The 19589-nt window shown below is 39.3% G+C and overlaps 1 protein-coding gene across 3 annotated transcripts in view; it reads right to left on the bottom strand.

The window, feature by feature from the left end:
• Window positions 1–912: 912 nt before the first annotated feature.
• The window catches only part of itpr3 (inositol 1,4,5-trisphosphate receptor, type 3), a 290731-nt gene continuing 272054 nt past the window's right edge, over window positions 913–19589 (bottom strand). For all 3 annotated transcript variants that reach the window (XM_080210067.1, XM_080210068.1, XM_080210069.1), the window contains 8 exons: window positions 18609–18773; window positions 15975–16167; window positions 15078–15179; window positions 12081–12214; window positions 8714–8879; window positions 5141–5301; window positions 2440–2601; window positions 913–1815 (listed from right to left, as the gene is read on the bottom strand). In XM_080210067.1, the coding sequence (XP_080066193.1) occupies window positions 1723–1815; window positions 2440–2601; window positions 5141–5301; window positions 8714–8879; window positions 12081–12214; window positions 15078–15179; window positions 15975–16167; window positions 18609–18773 (1176 nt within the window). In that variant the 3' untranslated portion in view covers window positions 913–1722. The remainder of the gene's footprint in view (window positions 1816–2439; window positions 2602–5140; window positions 5302–8713; window positions 8880–12080; window positions 12215–15077; window positions 15180–15974; window positions 16168–18608; window positions 18774–19589) is intronic.

The raw sequence follows: 19589 nt of genomic DNA, 5'->3' as shown, positions 1-19589 counted from the left end.
AATGATCTGAATGGGCTGATAAAAGCAGTAGTGAACTGCAGTTGGGGAGGACACCCAGGGCATGCTACCGGTGCACATCACTGCTGGAGCGGTGTAAGTTGGCCTTTTTTAAGTGATTAAAGCGTTTGGAGGTTGTATGTTCCTTAAAGTGCCAAAATTATTTGTACTGCTCATTAAGTACTTATTCGAATTTTGTCTTATGGAATATTGAGTTGGAATTCTTTTCATCAAAAGTGACTGAAAGAAATATGAGTTAATCTTCTTATGTCAATTATTTGGGAAGCGCAGGGCCTTATTAAAAACAATTGGGACAGTCAACTAAATGTTTTACTGTTTGAAACTCAATTTGTTGCACGTGTTCAGAAGAGAGACATGATCCTGAGTGGAAAACATCACAAGGTTACTAGACAATTTGTTTCTCCTTGTGACTGAGCCAAACAATGGCCTTAAGTACCTATTGGTCACAGAAGGTATTGGGCAAATCAGTGGATCTTACTCAAGTTTATTGGAGCGTGCATTGCGTCCCAAGAAACAAGTCATCAGAGCAGTCTTCCCTGTATTCATTACTCAGAGTAGTAACACTGGGTGTAGTAGTTTCACGTATACAAGACATCCATGTGTTTACATTTAATATAATATCTTCAAACTCTTACAGCTTTTGAACCATAAATATGTAGATCATTTTTGAACTAATGGTATCACTGCTGTTTGATTATGATGTCCCTCATCCAGCCACAGGAGAAACTTAACATTAAAAGCACCAAAAAATTAAAAAATGTCACATACCATATACTTTGTAGCAAATTCTGGTTGGCTACTCTTGGACTTTTATTTATATGGAACATGTGAAGATGTTCCATTATCCATTACAGTACAAGATTGATATGGAAAAAAAATCACACTACAATGAGCAGTTTTTAAAAAATTTATTAGAATCCAACAATCTTTCATCTCGCCAAGTGGACACTGATATCATGCAGATTCCACATTCTGAGAATTAATTTTAATGGTAGTGTGGTAGCCAGTGCCTTTTTGTGAATACAGCAAATGTTAACACTGGCACTGCATGTGTTCCAAATATTTATATGGCTACTGATTGTGAATATACCAGTCTAATTCTGGGATGGGGAGCTCATGCTGATTAAATTATGAGGTGATACTGTTCTGTCTCCCATGTTCCAGCATTAAACTTGTGGGTAGACACTTTGATTTCAACATGCTGCGACAACCTGCAGAGGAGGTTAGTAGTGGAAGGTTCATGGAGTGATAATGTTTCCCTGCATGAGACAGGTAAATCAGTTTTCCAATTCCAAGTTTTCTTCAAGTTTTCCAATTTTACCAAAACGTAAAATACAGAAATGAATGTCTTTTTATACATCACACACTTTCAAAATATATATAACCCACAGTAGGAAAATAGTAATAATCACATATTTTTAAAATAAAGTATTGCACGGTGACATTATCACCAGACCCATTATATAAAACCTTCCCCAAGATCTATACCCATTTTCAATTTATACACTATTTAATTATCATGCAGTTTGCAAATGAAGTTTTCTTGTTTTAAGATCGCTTCCATCGTCCCAGAGAAAATTCTAAATATTCTATATTTTACTCTAACTTATCACTCAGATATTCTTTAGTTGTGAAGATGTCAATAATACACAACAGCATTCCTAGGCAGTGACATGTGCGTTAGTTGTGGTGCACTGTAACTATTCATGCTTTAGCCATCTGATTGTTTGTGTTTGATGGATTGTTTTGTACATCCACAAATCCAATTCGCTGCCTGCGTTTCCTTTGTTCAGTCATCTATACAAAACAAGATGAATTCAGTTAATTTCCTTAAATTCAAAATCATTGTTCGCTGGCAATATTAGCACGTGATTGTATCAATCATCTGTTTATTGCAAAAATTTGTCTGCATTAATTTACTTCCCCCACTTTCTGTAATAAAGTGTAATCAAGCTCTTTTATTTGGCCTGCCTCATATTTTAACCAGGGTAAACAGGGAGAAAACAACTGCTTGGGAAAGAAAAAAGTGAGGGTAACTTATAATAGGAAAAGCATATTCAATAATTAAAACAATTATTTTCCATACAGAAATTAAATAGATTTCAAATTTTCTTGTTAGGGTTAAAATTGTTTTGAGATTGAAAGCTCAGAGTTTACAATCTTAGCTCGAGCTGATGGACAAAAATAAGAGACAGGAAAAGAGTAATCAATCCATCAAAATTGTTCCACACTTATGATGTCTAGCACATCATGACCCAACGCTTCCTATACTTCTGTTCCTTAATGACATGTTACCTCGTAAAAAGGCAAAAAAAAGTACAGCGTAATAGAGGAAAGGATACGCTGGAAAATTACTCTCTGCTTTCCTTTTATGCCAGCTTGTCCTTTTTCTACAATAAATGAAGTAATTTGAATACATGCCTGTTCTTTTAGGTCTGAAAGTTGGTTTGTGAGGTTTGATACAAGCTTCATTGTCAGGAACAGCTTGTCCTGCAGATTTCGAAGTTCATTCTGTTCTCCATCTCCTTCGTTGCTGACCAGGGACATGGCACGCATGCGTGGAAACCAATCCAGGTTTTTCGTCTACAGAAAGGAAGAAAAATAATCTAATTGCCTTCATTTTAGGATTTAGCACCAAGTCTAGAGTTATAACTTTATTATGCTTAACCCTCCAGCATGAGGGAGGTACATCAAAAGAATATTTACCTAGTGCTTTCTTAGGACATTCGCAAGTGTTTACAGCCAATTAAGTACTTTTGATCCCTTCCAATGAAAGATCTCAGATGTGAAAGGTTCATTCTGTACTTTCAGTTCACACATGCTTCCTGACCAGCTGGGCATTTCCAGCATTTTCTGCTTTTAAGTATGTTTGACGTTGCATCACTGTTATTTTGCAGTCAAATACTACAGCTAAATGTATGATCTCAAAAGCAGCAATGAAATAAATCACCAATTGACTTCTTCTAATGTTGTTTGTCAAGCAATAAATGTCAGGCAGATGACTGCGAGAACGCCCCCTTCAGATACTATCAGATCTTTTAAACTACCTGAACAGGAAGGTGGGGTCCTTGTTGAATGTTGCAACCAAAGGACGGCACTCTTCAACAGTGCAGCATTTTTTCAGTACTGCTAAGTGACAGCTCAGGTTAGATGCCTAAAACTTTTCAGTGGTGCTTTAACTCACAAATTTCGGAATCAGAGGCTAGTATTGAATTTGATCAATGTCACTTGACTTGTCTATCAGAGTACATCACTTGCTGCATTCTATTTTTCTTTACAACCTAGAGTACAAATCTGCAGGTACTAATGCTGCATTTAATTTTCAAATGAAGCCAATTGGGCAGGAAAACTCAAAGACAGAGAACTTAGGAGTGTAGCTATGCTGCTCCTATAAAAAGACAGCACAATGGTTCTGCAAAATTCACTCAATTCTAAACTTTGATTCAAACAGGACACAAAAACTGAATTCCAACACTGAAGTGAGAGTGACTGCCCTTGACATCAAATCAACATTTGACCCAGTATGTCGTCAAGGCACACTAATAAAATTGAAGTCAGTGGGAATTGGAGACAACATTGCAGTCATATCTAGCATGATGGAAGATGCTTGTGGCTGTTGGAAGCCAATTATCTCAGCCTGGGGACATCATTACTGGAGTAACCTACATACAGGTTCTCAATGGCCCAGGCCTAACAATTAGAATGTCATAGAAATTTGCTCTTGATGGCACAGTGTTTAATCCCAGATTATGAAGCACCTGCATGCAACAACATCGGGACAATATTCAGGCTGGGCTGATAAGTGGCAAATGTCAGGCAATGACCGTCTCCAAGAAGAGAGAATCTGACTATCTCCCTTCGTCAATCAACAGTATTATCATCATTGAATGGCCCCATCATCAACATCCACAGGGCTACCACTGACCAGAAACTTTGCTGGACCAGTCACATAAATATTATGACTATGAACAGGCCAGAGCCTGGTAATTCTGTGGGAAGTAACACCTGATTCTCCAAAACCTGTCCACCCATTACATGGCAAAAGTCAAAAGTGTGATGGAATATTATTTACTTGCCTGAATGGGTACAGTTCCAACAACACTCAAAAAGCTCCATACTACCCAGGACAAAACACTCTTCTGAATTGGTACAATGTCAACCATTTTAAACATTCACTTCCTCCAATGCCAATACATAACACAAGCAGTGTGTACCTCTTACAAGATGCACTGCAGCAACTTGTAAAGGCTCCTTCAACAGCATCTTCCAAACCTGTGACCTCTAACACCTAGAAGAACAAGGTCAGCATATGCATGGAAACAACACCACCTACAAGTTCCAAGTTCCACACCCTCCTGAAGTAAATTACTGTTCCCTCACTAAGGCATAATCAAGATTTTGGAATTTCCTAACAGTATTGCTGGTGTACTTATACCAGAAAGACTGCAGAGGTCTAAGAAAATGGCTAATCATCACACGCTCAAAGGCAATTAAAGATGAGCAATAAATGCTGACAATGCTCACATTCATAAATGAACAAAAATAAAATAATGGAATTAGTCCATGAAATGGGAAATAAAATAACGAGAAATGACAGGTGGCATTTTATTATGTGTGTCTGTCCCTTTGACACGAGTAGCTTTAGATTGAGCATACATCTGTGTAAATTGATTGACAGCTTGGAGTTAACATTGAATATTATTAGGTCAGGTATAGTATGGTCAGCTATAGAATAAGCTTTTCTTCAACTCCGCCACAACAAGCTCAATCTCAGAAGAGAATTTCACATTGGCTTAAATATATTCATTGCCCAAATCAGCGATGTTTTGGAATGAACATTGTGAATTTTGTGATTTTTTTTGTTGAATTTGGCACATTTGTATAGTCTTTGTTCATACACGGACAAAGAGAATGAGACCATGCAAATTCATTTCAGCTAACCGGACAGAGATAGTGACCTCCCATTGGACTTAAATGCTTTAGATCCAGGGACTTAGATGCCAAAGGACACCAGACAACCTTTTCTACTGGTAAGTATCCAAATTTATTTAGAAGTGAATTGTGTTGAGAATAAACTAAAAGATGAAACTCAGTACAATACTTCATTTTACAAAAGAATTACCTTTATCATTTGAGCAACGTAGCTTTCTGGACCTGTATAATCAGTCTTCTTTTTGACATGAACCAGTACAATGAAGTACAAGTAATTCCAAATATTGTGTTCATTGTTAATGTGCTCTTCAAATGATACTGTCTTGTTGTCAAACTTATCTCTCTCAAGGCCTGAGCAAAATACAAGCAGATAGTTACTTCCAGAAAACAAAAAGTCACCAAGCTCAGGAAATGGTTTGTTCAAACTGTAGATGATTTCTGGGTCTTTTGCTCTATCTCCCACACTTCTAAATTTGTCTTGTTCCCACTGTGAGCAGAATTTCAGAGCACCAGCGACAACAGCAGATCGATGCACATGCTGCTAGTCACAAGTGCAACTTTTAAGATGCCGACTGTGGGTTTTTCTCAATGTCAAATCTGTTCATGGTCAGAAAAGAAAGCAGCATCCAGTTATTGTTGTGATTGAAGAGTTCCCTTTCAAAGTGACACTGCTTCATCAGGCAGAAAATAAGGGGCCGGAATTCCCCGGTCTCACATACCCGATCACTGCTGCCAGCGAGAATGGGAAGCTCAGCCAAAGCTCCGTTCACTACAGCGGGACTGGAGAATCTCAGCTGCGGGCGAGGTTGGTGAATTCAGCCTGTAACTGCTGAGCTGTTTGCTGCTGGCAAAACATTTTCAATCACTGTAGTCAGAAATTTGTTGGGGTTTCTCCACGTAAATGGTCTTTGTTTCAAATGGCAGCAAAAAGAGAATTCCCAGTGTTTTTATTTTGCACAATTACAGTTAAGTTGGTTTGAGTTGATAGTTATTCCTGGTGTTAGATTAGTTCTAACTAGCACTGATCTTGCTGCTTGTGCTGAAAACAAAAAAAAAGCGGACAGCTTGGGATGGAAGGAGGTTCTTGGGATCGATCGACAAAGTGAGGGTTAAAAGATAATTTATATTATTTCTACCAGCTTTGTAACAGGTACTTAATTTGGCACACAATTATTTTGCAAAGCCCTTTCCCTCACAGCACCAAAGTTGGCTCGAATGTTCCAGCCATTCACACCTCACTGCCGCTGCCAGGGAGAATGAAGAAATTGACAGTCAAATCTCCGTTCACTGCAGCGGGATCACAGAATCCAGCTGCGGGTGAGGTTGGGAAGTCCAACCCTATGACTCATGCTGGACAATAATCCCACAGGCTAGGGTGCCTTTTCACTAACTTGGGAGTAACATTTGGTCTCTAATAATCATCACGCACTTCAGCGTAGACAGACACTGTGTAAAAGTGTCAGACTTGTAGTGTCGTTTTGATTTTCTTTTTCAGAAGGGAAGTCCACTTTGATGATATTTGCCAGCAGGTTCTTGATAAAGAACAACGCAGGGAAACAAATTCTGGGAATTGTCGCGGGGCGGGGGGGGGCGGCTACCATGCAAAGATCCATTGACCTCGGTGGGAATTTCCAGCTTTAGGGTGAGTGCGGGCGGAAAGTCCCGCACATCGTGTAAGTTAGCATTAACCTCCTATGATTCAGATGAAGGTGAACACATTCAGCATGAAGAATCCAAAACCTTGGCACTGACACAGTAAAGTCCATAGTGATAATGCTACTGGATTAGTAACCCAGAGGCCCAGGCTAATCCTCTGGAGACATGGATTCAAATCCCGTCACTGTGGTTAAGGTGATTTAAATATAGTTCATTATTTGAATAAAAAGCTATCCATCGATAACGATCATCATGAACTGAGTGGATTGTCACAAAAGCCTAGTTCAATAGTTAAGGGAATCTGTTTGCTTATCCTGCTTTTGCTTGCATGTGATTCCAGACCGACAGCAATATGTTGATTTTTCACTGCCTTTTGAAATTTCCTAGCAAGCCACTCAGTTGCATAAAATTGCTACAATCAATGAGAATAAAACTGGAGAGCTCACCCGGCACTGGCCTGGGCACCAAAGAGAATAAAGATCCACTGAGGCTAGGGGAGAATAAAACCATAGGGCTTGGGTTAAGGGTGAAAGGAGAAAAGTTTAAAGGGAATATTGGCAGGGGGGCTTCTTCATGCAGAGAGTGATGGGAGTGTGGAATGAGCTGCCGGATAAAGTGGTAAATGCTGGGTCACTTTTAACATTTAAGAAAAGCTTGGACGGGTACATGGATGAGAGGGGTGTGAAGGGATATCGTCCAAGTGCAGGTCAGTGGGACTAGGCAAAAAATGGTTCAGCACAGACAAGAAGGGCCAAAAGGCCTGTTTCTGAGCTGTAAATTTTCTATGGTTTCTATGCACTCTACCCAGTTGACCCTGCAAAATCATCTTCATTAACATCTGGTGACTTATGCCAAAATTAAGGGACTGTCTGTTTCTGTTCCTAGGCTATAATTTTCTTTGTTCTTTGTAATGGGAGGAGGAGGTTCCACAAACATTCCTATCCTCTGATGGCAGAGTCCAGCTCATTAAGGCAAAAGACAAGGCTGAAGCATCTTTAACCATCTTGAGCCAGAAGTGCTAAGTGGATGATTCATTTTGGCCTGCTCCTGAGGTCCACAGCCTCACACATGCCAGCCTCTAGCCAATTCGATTCAACTGATATCAAGAAACAGCTGAGTGCATTGGATGCAGCAAAAGCTATGGGACTTCACAACATTCCAGAAGTAGGACTAATGACTTATGCTTTAGACCTAGCTGTGCTCCTAGTGAAGCTGTTCTGGTATATTTACAACACTGACATCCAGTGATAATCTGGAAAATTATCCAGCTATGTCCTGTCCATAAAAAGCGAATCAAATCCAATCTGGAGAATCACCATCCCCACCCAACCAATGTCAATCATAAGCAAAGTGATGGGATTGTCATCAACAGTGTTATCAAGCAGCTCTTGGACTCCTCTAGGGCCACTCATCTCCAGACCTCACTCCTTCCTGATCTACACAGACAAAGGGGCTGAATTCCTGAAATGGGCATGAATGCCCTGTCCTTTGAGTATTTTAATGGGATATGAATAGAGGTCTGGCACCACCAATATCAATGAGAATCAGGGTGAAATCTCTCCTCTGGAAGGAGTCATTCCCTACTACTAAGGAAGAAAGTGAGAGGGCAATCATCTCATCACTGCAGAAGATCCTCAGGGGTGTGTCCTAAGGCAAACCATCTTCAGCTGTTTCCTCAATGACCATCACTCCAAGGGAAATGAGGAATAAGCAATAAACGCTGACTTTACCATCACATGAAAGAATTCAAATATTGATCCCTGCAGTTAACCTCCTTGAAGACAGTAGGCAGTGTTCAACCAAACCTGTACTGGAGTGTGGAAAATCTGCTGCCTGCTGCATAAGTGGAGGTTGACAGATAAGCTGATGTGTGATTTTGGACACAAGTCTCAAGCCGTGGGACACATCACATCAACCTGGCCACCAAGATCCGTTGAGAGACATTTTACTTCCCCTCTTGGAATCTTAGGAAACCATGGCAATTCCATTCGCAATTTATCCATCACACGAAGGGTAACAGTATTCAATTTGGTTAACCTATTACTTTCAATCTGAAAATTCAGTGCAGACAATCAACTGTGAAAAAGAATAAGGTGCCTGCACTTACCACAGATAAAGCAGGTCGACTTCAGGACTTCTTCTTTCTTTTGTTTCTCACTTCTCAGATCAGCAAAGGTGTCGATGATAACACCAAAAATCAGGTTCAATACAATAATGATAACAATGAAGAAGAAGAGCAGATCAAAGACAACCCGGGCGGGAAATAGAGCTTCCTAGGATAAAGCAATCATTACAGGATTAAATTTTATCTGCTAGTTCTATGTCCCTATATTTCAGCAGAATAATTTGAATAACTAACTTGAAATTTAACATTAATCATTTTTCAGATATCATATTGGGGGAATTTGGCAATTCCTCAGGCTTTTTGAAGTTGAATGCGTATTATTTCATAAATAAAACATTTGTCCCTGAAACGAGCAAATCTATTGAGAGATCTGTATTTGTCAAGCTGATTTCTTCTCTTTCTCTCTTCTCCACGTGTTTAACTTTCTTTTCTGATATAATGTAAGTATTTCTTGATTATTTTCTACCTTATTTAGTTCATGGTGTTTGAAATAAATTATTTTATCTCGGTTTATATCTCAACATATCCATCTCTCAGTTATGTATCTCCAACTTTCTCTTCATTTCCCAAGAATTGTCCTTTCAACTCTGCGATTTGCTCAGCTCTGTCTCCTGATCCTGTTGACTTTCATCTCTTTATCCAATCCTTCACTTCCGTTTCTTTATCCAATCTGTCACTTGAAGCTTGCGATCTTCCAATTCTGTTCTTTTCCATTTGCTGAAACTGCTTTTCTATAACTGTTAGCTGTTTTTGCTTAATGATGGCTTGGTTTATTCCCCTCTCTTTCTCTCTCCAGTTTACCTAATGGGAAGTTTATGCTTGAGCAACTTACTGAATTCTTTGAAAAACTAACACAAAGGAAGGATAAGGGAAATGTAGTGGATACAACATATTTTGACTTTGAGATTAACCTTTGTAATACCACATAATAAACTAGTGACTAAAGTCAGAACAGAGGTGTCAAAGCACATGTAACGGAATGGGGAGCTAGCTGACAGAATGGAGAACAGACGCTGGTAGGAGGTATGTTGTTGCTTGGAAAGGCCACTTTTCCGTTTAATTTTCCAACATCTTCAGTTAAATATTTCAGTTAGTCCCTTTCAATTTTAATGATGGTGTTTTTAAATATGATATCTTGAAAGCATAACTTCAAAATGTGTGGGTTACACCAAATTGGCCAGTGTAATCCAAACAGGGAAAGACTACAACAAAGTACATAAATACATTAATAAACTTTCGGAAAAGGCAGGGAATTCGGTATAGATAAGTAATGGATTTTGGTGGGGAGAATAAGGTGGCCACAGACGCCTTGGAAAATTAATATCCAAATAGGGTTAAGGATGAGAGGGATCAAGCGTTACAAATCATTAATAGTAGTTCCATAAGTTAATAAGGCTACTATAAACATTTTAAAAATGGCACTGGCATTCCTAGATAGACAGATTTGAAAGGCAGAGAAGTTCTGTTGAAATTGTATGGAGCCTTGGATACACTACATTTGGAATTGTGTGAACAGTTCTGATTTCCGTGTTCTGAAAGACATATATAAACATTGGAGAAGATACAAAAAGGCTTTTGGGGGAGTTCTCCAGGCGTACACGCCAGTGAGATTCTCCAGTCCCACTGGCAGCACACTCCCTCCCGTGGGTTTCACGGCGGCATGTGGTGACATCAGTGGGAAATCCCATTGACAACACCAGAGAATTCCACTACCAATGAACAGCGCGTCACCTCCTGCTGCAGAGAAACTGGTGGCTGGGAGGCCGGTGTATCCCCCTTTGCTAAAATGGTACCAGAACTGAGAGGTTCTACCTATCAGAATAGATTGAATAGTCTGGACCTTTTTCTCTGAAACAACGACGAGTGATATCCTGATGTAAATTGTCAAGATTATGAAAGTGATTGATAAGGTAGATATGCAGAAGACATTCCAACTTGTGTCTGAGATCAGAACTAGGAGCCATAATTACAAAAGAGTCATCAATAAATCAAATGGGAAGTTTTGGATAAAGTTCTTTACCCAGAGAGTGGTTAGAATGTGGAACTCACTGCCACAGAATCTAACTGATGTGAATAACCTGAGGGATCCAAGGGATGAAAGGGACAGGATTTGAAGGATATATTTATGGGGTTAAATGGAATAGAATGGGAAGAGACACATGTGGCTCATGTACCTGCTGAGTTGAATGGTCTGTTTGCATGTTTTAAATAGTTTTTACATAAATGTTTATTACTCTGGATTTGATATCTTTCCAATTCTAGATATCGATCCCTTTTTGATCTTTAGATGACATGAAGGACAACATTGGGAAAAAAAAGACTTTCAGCTCCTTCCTCTCCAAATATGTACATGTATGTGCAACAGAATAACTTCTACACAGGCCAAATTTGAAGATGCAGCTGTTATTCACAATGTTTGTTTTATGACAGTAAATTTAAACAATGTTGAACGTGTGGAACAAACAGAGTGCTATTGCAGCACATTGGTTCGTTTTTGGTATACCTTTTTTTAAGTTCAATTCCCATCTGTGCCATCAAAGGAGATGCCAAAACTGGACAGACAAATTCCCACAGGAAAATTAGACAAGGTATTAAATCACCTGTCACTTTTATATCATTTTTATTACTGGTTCTTAAGTGATACTAATTAGTCCGAAAAGCTGGCAAATAAGTCAACTCTCTTGATGATTAGAGCAGAGTCATATAATGGTACTTAAAGAGATAAAATAAAATATTTGGACAAGTGCTCACATTACACAAACTTTAAAAACAGAAATAACTTACTTATGCTTTTGTGAATGAGAGGATTTCTAGCATATACTGGAAATATGTTAGTAGATACTTTTTAGGGAGTTTGTCATAGAATCGTAGAATCCCTACAGTGCAGAAGGAGGCTGTTCGGCCCATTGCACCTGACAACAATCCCTGTAATCCCATGTATTTTCCCCACTAATCCCCCTGACATAGAGGTAATTTAGCATGGCCAATTCACCTCGCCTAGATAAACTGGACACTAAAGGGCATTTTACCATAGCCAATCCATCTAACCTGCACATCTTTGGCCTGTGGGAAGAAACCGGATACTCAGCGGAAATCCACACAAACACGGGGAGAATGTGCAAACTCCCCACAGACAGTGACCCAAAACTGGAATTGAACCCAGGTCCCCAGCGCTGTGAGGCAGCAGTACTAACCAATGAGTCTGTTTGGGTATTCAACTGAGGACTAAGTAATTCTGGCACATTACACACACTAAATAATGATGGTTAATTAATGTCAGATTTTAAATTTCAAACTGCAAAGGTGAGAGATAAATACTTATGATGTTTCATCATAAAGATTTACTTACGTCCTTCGAAGGTTGTCTGAGAATATCACCAACACCACCTCCATTACGCAGACCGTGATTTAATACTGTTACTATACACATCAATAGAGTGTCACAAGCACGCTCTTTGTCATCCTCTTCCTCATCTGCAATGACTGAAGTAGCAACAAAGGTAAATGAAAATTTGCCTCCAATGTTCTTTGAAAAATTAGACTGCAAACCTTTGCCAATTGTTCTTGGATAACTTTTCCTGAAAGTTAATCAGCTCTGAATCTTGCACTGACAATAACGAAATCCACTTGCAGGAAGAATATCCTCATTTTCACCATTCCAACCACTTTTTTTTTGTTTAGCTCCCCTGAGATCTCTCTTGCTCCACAAGCTATTTCACTCACTGACTGCGAGGACAGGTAGTCAATTTCCCCTGGGTTTCCAGCAGTGCTAAAATTGTAGCCGGTCAGTGGGACAGAAAGACCAATAGAGCAAGTAGGTTGATTAAAATTCTGATAATCCCTCTCTTGCTGTGAGGACATCTCTATTCATAGAGTCTCAGATGAGAACAATAGCAATGGAGCAATTTCAAGGAAGGACCTATCTCCTGTCACTAAATGACCTACATTACCATGGCTCAAGAACCTATATTTTACATGAATTTACTTTCAATGTCAGCATAAACTATTCATTTTAAGTAGGTTAACAATTTGCGTTATAATAATACTGATTGGAAAATTAAGGCTAGTATGACTGAAGCTCCATTATATACATATCAGGAATCTTTATTGTATATGTGGGCTGGAACTTTCCAGCTGTTCACGCTGGCGGGATCTCCTGGTCCTGCCACCCCTGCTGTGGGTTTCCTGGCAGTGTGAGGTGGAATCAATGAGAAATCCCATTGACAGCACCGGGACCAGAAGAATCCACTGCCAATGACTGGCCACCTCCCACCCTGAGAAACACACCTTGGGGAAGCCAGAGAATCCAGCCCATGGTTTTGATGCTCATCTCTGACCCAATGGACTTGCTCTTTTACTCAACACCCCTTCATTAGTCCCTGCAATCAAATATAGACTGGCTGGTCATTCATGACACTGTTGTTTGTGAAATGTTGCTTTGCACAAATTGGCTGCCACTTTTGCCCACACAATTGCCATTCAACCTCAGTATATAATTGCATATGAGTTTTAGCAAGGTGCAAGTGTTCATTTCAAAACTTATTTCTCTTGTATTTGAGGTCAGTCTTATTTCTGTTTCTGATATTAATCTACCCTTTTGTGTTGTCTCATTAATGTATTATAAAGCATCAGCCAAGTTTCACTTTTGTAAACTTGCACTCTAATATTCACACAGGATTACTTCATTTTTGAATTCGGAACAAATTTGAATGTACATGCATACAGTGGTTCAGTATCTGTGGACATTTAGGAGGGCTTTGAATCCTAAATCATTCACTCGGTAGCCTAAAGGATTTTAAAGTGAACATGATGGAAGAACTTAATCAGTTAGAGGACTGGCAATTCACAACTTTATCTGCACTGTGTCGACCCACTTTACAATGTGGACTATATGAACTGGTGACTCACTGAAATCTCTGTTCACATTACTGGGACCATATCCCACCAGTACGAAAAGATGGAAAATTCTGGCCTATATCCTTGAACTTCTTGATGAATACAATTGAAATTCTAAACAAACCTTGAATGAATACCTTCATTTTTCAAATAAAACTGCTACTTGGAAACACGTATTCAAGAGTAATTACCTGTTAAATATAGCGATCTTGAGAATTATATTCAAATCAGTGTGCACATTAAACTGGAATTCATAGGTCATAAAGATTTACAACATGGAAACAGGCCCTTTGTTCCAACTTGTCCATGCCGCCCTTTTTTTTAAACCACTAAGCTGGTCCTAACTGCCCGTGTTTGGCCCCTATCCCTCTATACCCATCTTACCCATGTAACTGTCCCAATGCTTTTTGAAAGACAATTCATCCCAAGCAATGTAACCACTTGCACAAATATTGCTGAAAAGGAGTTATTTGCCATGGTCACTCAAGTGCCAAAAACACAACATCTACTCTGATACTGAGTCATTTCAGGAAAGCTTCAAGTTTAATTCTCATAGGAACATATGAATTAGGAGCAGGAGTAGGCCATTTGGCCCCTCAAGCCTGTTCTACCATTCAACGAGATCGTGGATGATCAGATTGCAGCTTCAACTCCACATTCTCCCTAGACCCGATAACTTTTGACTTCCCTATTAGTCAAGAATCTAGCTACCTGTGTCTTAAAAATATTCAATGACTTCGCCTATACCATTCTCTGAATTTGTAGTTGATATCAAGCTTAAAAAAATCTCAAGGGGCTTCAGTGATCTGAGCTTCAGGATGGGAAAATCCAGATTCCCATTTCTGATGACAAATTTTGAATAACTTCACTTGGGCAAGGTTTACAAGATCCCGCCCAAGGACAACATAAAATTCCGTTCTGCAAGCCGCAGAATCGGGTCGGGTGTGGAGGCAAAATTCCAGCTATGATGTCTACGTGGAGTTGGCACATTCTCTCTGCATCTGCATAGGTTTCCTCAGGGTGCTCCAGTTTCTTTCCACGGTCCAAAGATAAGAGGTTAGGTGGATTGCCCATGCTAAATTGCCCCTTAGTGTTCGAGGGACTAGCTAGGGTAAATGCATGGGGTTATGAGGATACGGCCTGTGTGGGATTGTGGTTGGTGCAGACTCAATGGGCTGAATGGCCTTCTTCTGCACTGTAGGATTCTATAATGCTGCTACATTTGGAAAGGTGCTTCCTGTTGGCTTGTGCGTGACTATGAAAAGGATGACTATCAGAAGGATGCCAGTAAAATTGGACCTATGCATGTCTTTCTGAAATCAGAAGGTAGGAGGAAAAGGAAAAGAATAATTTTAGAAATTAATGCTACTTGTATTAGTTTGTGAAATCTGTGGAAGGTGTATAGATTTTTGTTCACTTGGTTCTGCAGATTAAACATTAATATGCTGACCTGGTGACTCAGCGTCTTGGATGCCTGCAGAACAATGAACATCATCAGCAGCACATGAGTTAATGAAATCCTTCACTGCGTTTCCTTGTGCTGCAAATAAACCTATTAACAGAAGAAATAGTTCACACACATTGTTATTTTTGTCTTGCTGCAGCTTCTTGCCAATGCATCTTTCTCAGTTTTGTTTTTTTCCTATCTTCAACACCTGCCCACAGTGCACCATTCTTACTCTTAACAATACCATCCCGTTTTATCGGGCTTTTCATAACCTATTTACAAATTATTTAACTTTCTCTTTTTGGTGCCAGTGTGCCACCCCTCGGCTCTTAGGCATTGGACCATGCTGAATACCAATCAGCCAGTAAGTAATGTGGGAAGGTTGACTTGCTAGTTCACCCAAACATTTTCCTGCCTTTATGTGGAGCTCTGAGCATTACCACACTCAGGAACTCTGCTCGATCATGATGGAGAATTATTACGTAAGGTGTTAAACAATCAAAGAATCATAAAGTACAGAAGAGGCCTTTTGGCTCATCAAGTCAGCAGTTACACCATGGAATCTGCAATACCACCTGAGGGCAGAAATATACCTTGTGTTTAGACTGTCCTTTGTCACACTATTTTCCTTAGAACAAGAGAAACAATGTTTTCCTGGTTATAAAACTCTGGTTGACTTGCACGCACTGGAATGGCTCAACATTTGATGCCAGACAAACTGGACACTCTGGCACCCTTACTGTGCCGCCAATGGACAATTTTATGTCCATTAAAGTGATTCAATGTGAAATCTCGAGCTTGTGTAAAATGTAGACAATGTAGGAACTTCAAACAACATTATTTTCATTATGGTCAACCTCCATTCCGTTGAGGTAGTACAACCTCAAAAACAATATTTACCTGACATCTTGCTGCTTGGCAACCTCTCCACCTCTAAAATGAAGTCATCCTTCAGGAAGAGGAAGCCCACGATTGAGAAGAGATAGACAAGGATAAGGGCAAGCATAGCTGTCAGGAGGATGGAGCGACCATTACGTGTAACACTTTTTATGACATTAAACAGAGTCTCTTCTCTGTAGATCAAATCAAACAGCTGAAAAGTACAAGTTCAATATATGGTAAGTTAATATTTGTCAGATTTTTAGCGTACAATCTTCATGGTCTGAACTTTATAGAACATACAAACGTATATATTAAGAACAGGAATAGACTATCTGAATGTTTAACAGCACTGTTTTGTCTGCCACCAATACCCTTTGATTCTCTTGTTAATCAGGAATTGTGTACTTTTTCCTTAAAATGACCCTGTCTCCAGCATTTTCTGGGGAAGAGACACAGACTCACAAAGCCCTGAAAGAAAAACATTTTCCTTATCCCCTTCTTAAATGGGGCGCCTCTTATTTTTAAGCCTTGTTCCCTAGTTCTGGTCTGTCCCTCAAGGGAAAACATCCTTTCAGCATCAATTCTCTCAAGCCTCTTCAGGTTTTACATATTTCAAATGATCTCTCCTCATTCTTCTAAACATCAAGAGGCCCAACCTTCCTCATAAGGTAACCCCTATTCCAGGAAATGAAGCTTCTCTGAAATACTTCAGTGAAGGGGCAATGCTCCAAAAGCTTGTGCTACCAAATAAACTTGTTGGACTTTAACCTGGTGTTGTGAGACTACTTACTGTGACTACCCCAGTTGTGGACGCGGCAACACCACATCCTGAAATACTTCTAATGCAATTATGTCCTTTCTTCAATGAAGAGACAAAAGTTGTACACAGAGTTCAAGATGTGTTCTCACCAATGTCTTGTATACTGTAGCAAAACTTCACTACTTTTATATTCCATTCCCTTTGCCTTCCTATTCACTTGCTGTATCTGCATACTAACTTTTTATGATTCAAGTACCAGATCATTCAGATCCCTTTGTACCTCAGAGTTCTGTGATCTCTCTTCACTTCGATAAAATGCTACTTCTCTACTTTTCCTGCCAAACTGGACAAATTTGCACTATCCCATATTATCCTCCATTTGCCAATTTTTTGTACGCAGGATAGTAACTTTCATAGATACTTCAGTTTTCAGCTTTTATGAAACCAAATCAAAATTATATCCACCCATTGCATCTTCCACTCAAATTCAATGAATCCTGCTGTATATCTTTAGTTAAGTCAATGACTTGTGGTCATATTTTAAAGTTCCATGTCAACTTACAGTTTTTAGTTCAAGTTGATGGAACAAATTTAAATGGAGGCTGGGTAAATTGTTCCTTCCTCTCAGGAGCTTTGGTCTGAATCCAGCTTAAACTGACAGCATGGAGGATTTTTTAAAATCCATTTGTGGGACATGGGCCTTGCTGGCTGGCCATCCCTAGTAGCCCTTGTACTGAATGGCTTGCTCAGCCATTTTGGGCTGTAGCTGTGGAGTCACATGTAGGCTAGACCAGGTAAGGACAGCAGATTTCCTTATCTAAAAGAAATTACTGAATCAGAAGGGTTTTTCTAACATTTGACAATGGTTTCATGGTCATCAGCAGATTCTTAATTCCAGATTTTTTTTATTGAATTCAAGTTCCACCATCTGCCTTCACAGGCCTCAAAACTGGGTCCTGAATTTCCTTAGCTGAGTTTTTGGATTAATAGTCTAGTGATAATACCACTAGGCATCGCCTCCCCTCTTTCAATCACTGCAAGAATTCTTCTTGAAACAAGCTTTAGATATCATAATCCAATTCCTAGCTGGCCTGAGTCCTGGACGCGCCACTGTTCAGGAAATTTGTTGCTAAATTGACCATAACGGTATGGGAAAATACAACGGCAAAAAATGTCATTGAATTTCGCTTCTACGATTGTGACTTAGCCATGTACTTGAGACAATGTAAAGAAAATTTGATTCTGCACTTAAAGCACAAGATATTGCAAAGACCCAGTGTCATTAATGTCTGACAATTTGTTAAACTTTGCTTTCTGGTGTAGACCATTCTTTAGAACTGTATTTTTTATTCAATCTTTAAAAAGCAGGAATGATTTGAAGAGGTTGTGGAAAGCAAAGAAGTAATGGCAGTCGGACAGTCAAATCTGTGCTAGTTGTTCTGTGACTGCTTTGTGCCGATGTTGTGTCAATGTCCTATTCCTTGACACTTGCTACCCTTATTTTAATAAATATTTAAATCCGTCAGTGCTAACTATTTCTCTTCTGTTAACTATGCTTTTTAAAATAACTAGATCAACAAATTATCATATTCATTCATAATTTAGTTTCAGTTGAATTAAGGAATCAATGGTGAATCTTATATACAACAGTGTGTAGCATACAGACCAGGTTAACATATACATCTTTCCACAGTGCTGTTTCAGCTTTTAATTACAAAAGAAACGCCAATTTCAATATTTTTTCGCTTTGAGCAATTTTTTTCAAGATGAAACATAATCAACTCAACCTAAACAGAGCTCATTACAAATGTGACAGAAATTAAATGAATATTTCATGATCAACAGTTTAAACATCTCTGGATGAAATAGCCACAAATGAAGATATAACATACCAGGATACTGTAGAAAAACTCGTGCACAAAAAGCCCCAGCACACTCGTCACAATGTATCCAATATGGTAAAGGAATGCCATGTCCATTATCATGGCCTTGTATCCAATGATAAATTTCCCACCATTGCCCACAAAGCTAACTAGATACACTATTTTGTTGATGAGCTAAATATAACAAAAAGAAAGAAAAAATAATTAACATGAAAGTAATGTACATGAAAAATATTCTTGTATTGAGGGTGCACTGTAAAATAAGTACAATATGTTGACAGGTGGCGGTTTACCATTGTGATTGAATATGCCGAGGATTCACTGTTGGAAATGACGGTAATTTATCAGAGACGTAGAGATTTACGGCATGCAAACAGATCCTTTGGCCAGATATATGGCACAAAAACAGGTCCTTTGGCCCAACTCATCCAGGCCAACCAGGTTTCCTAAACTGAACTAGTCCCATTTGCCTGTGTTTGACCCATATCCCTCGAAATCTTTCCTATCCATGTACTTATCCAAATATCTTTCATATGTTGCAATTGTACTTGCCTCTACCACCTACGCTGGCAGCTCATTCCATATGTGCACCGTACTCTTTGTGAAAAGTTATCATTGAATATGTTGGTTGTTTCCTATTGACTGTGTTGTTGGTTTACTGTTGGTGTTAAACATATTAATGGAAATGGAACCTCCCACCCATAAGATAGCAGCAGGTCATAGACTTACAAGTCTATGTAGGTTGGTTGGAAGGTGATATTTAAATGATGCAGGATAGTTGAGCGGGACCAACAGAGATTCCTTCCTGTATGGTGAGATTGTTATTTTGGACCTTTGTGTCAGTTTAGCTTTTGTGGAGAATCCGAATCCGAATCCCAGTCTAGGTGAGTCCATAGACTAGGCATTATTCCAGGGCATTGCCAAGGAACTGCTTCACTGTCAAGAGATGTTAACCAAGCTCTTGTCTGCTTCTATTGGGTTCAGTGGATA

The sequence above is a fragment of the Carcharhinus amblyrhynchos genome, chromosome 22, assembly GCF_965287045.1.
Source record: "Carcharhinus amblyrhynchos chromosome 22, sCarAmb.v2.hapA, whole genome shotgun sequence".
In the NCBI taxonomy this organism is placed as follows: Eukaryota; Metazoa; Chordata; class Chondrichthyes; order Carcharhiniformes; family Carcharhinidae; genus Carcharhinus; species Carcharhinus amblyrhynchos.
Note: the sequence above shows the minus strand (reverse complement) of the source record. Positions and strands in the feature narration are given on the sequence as shown.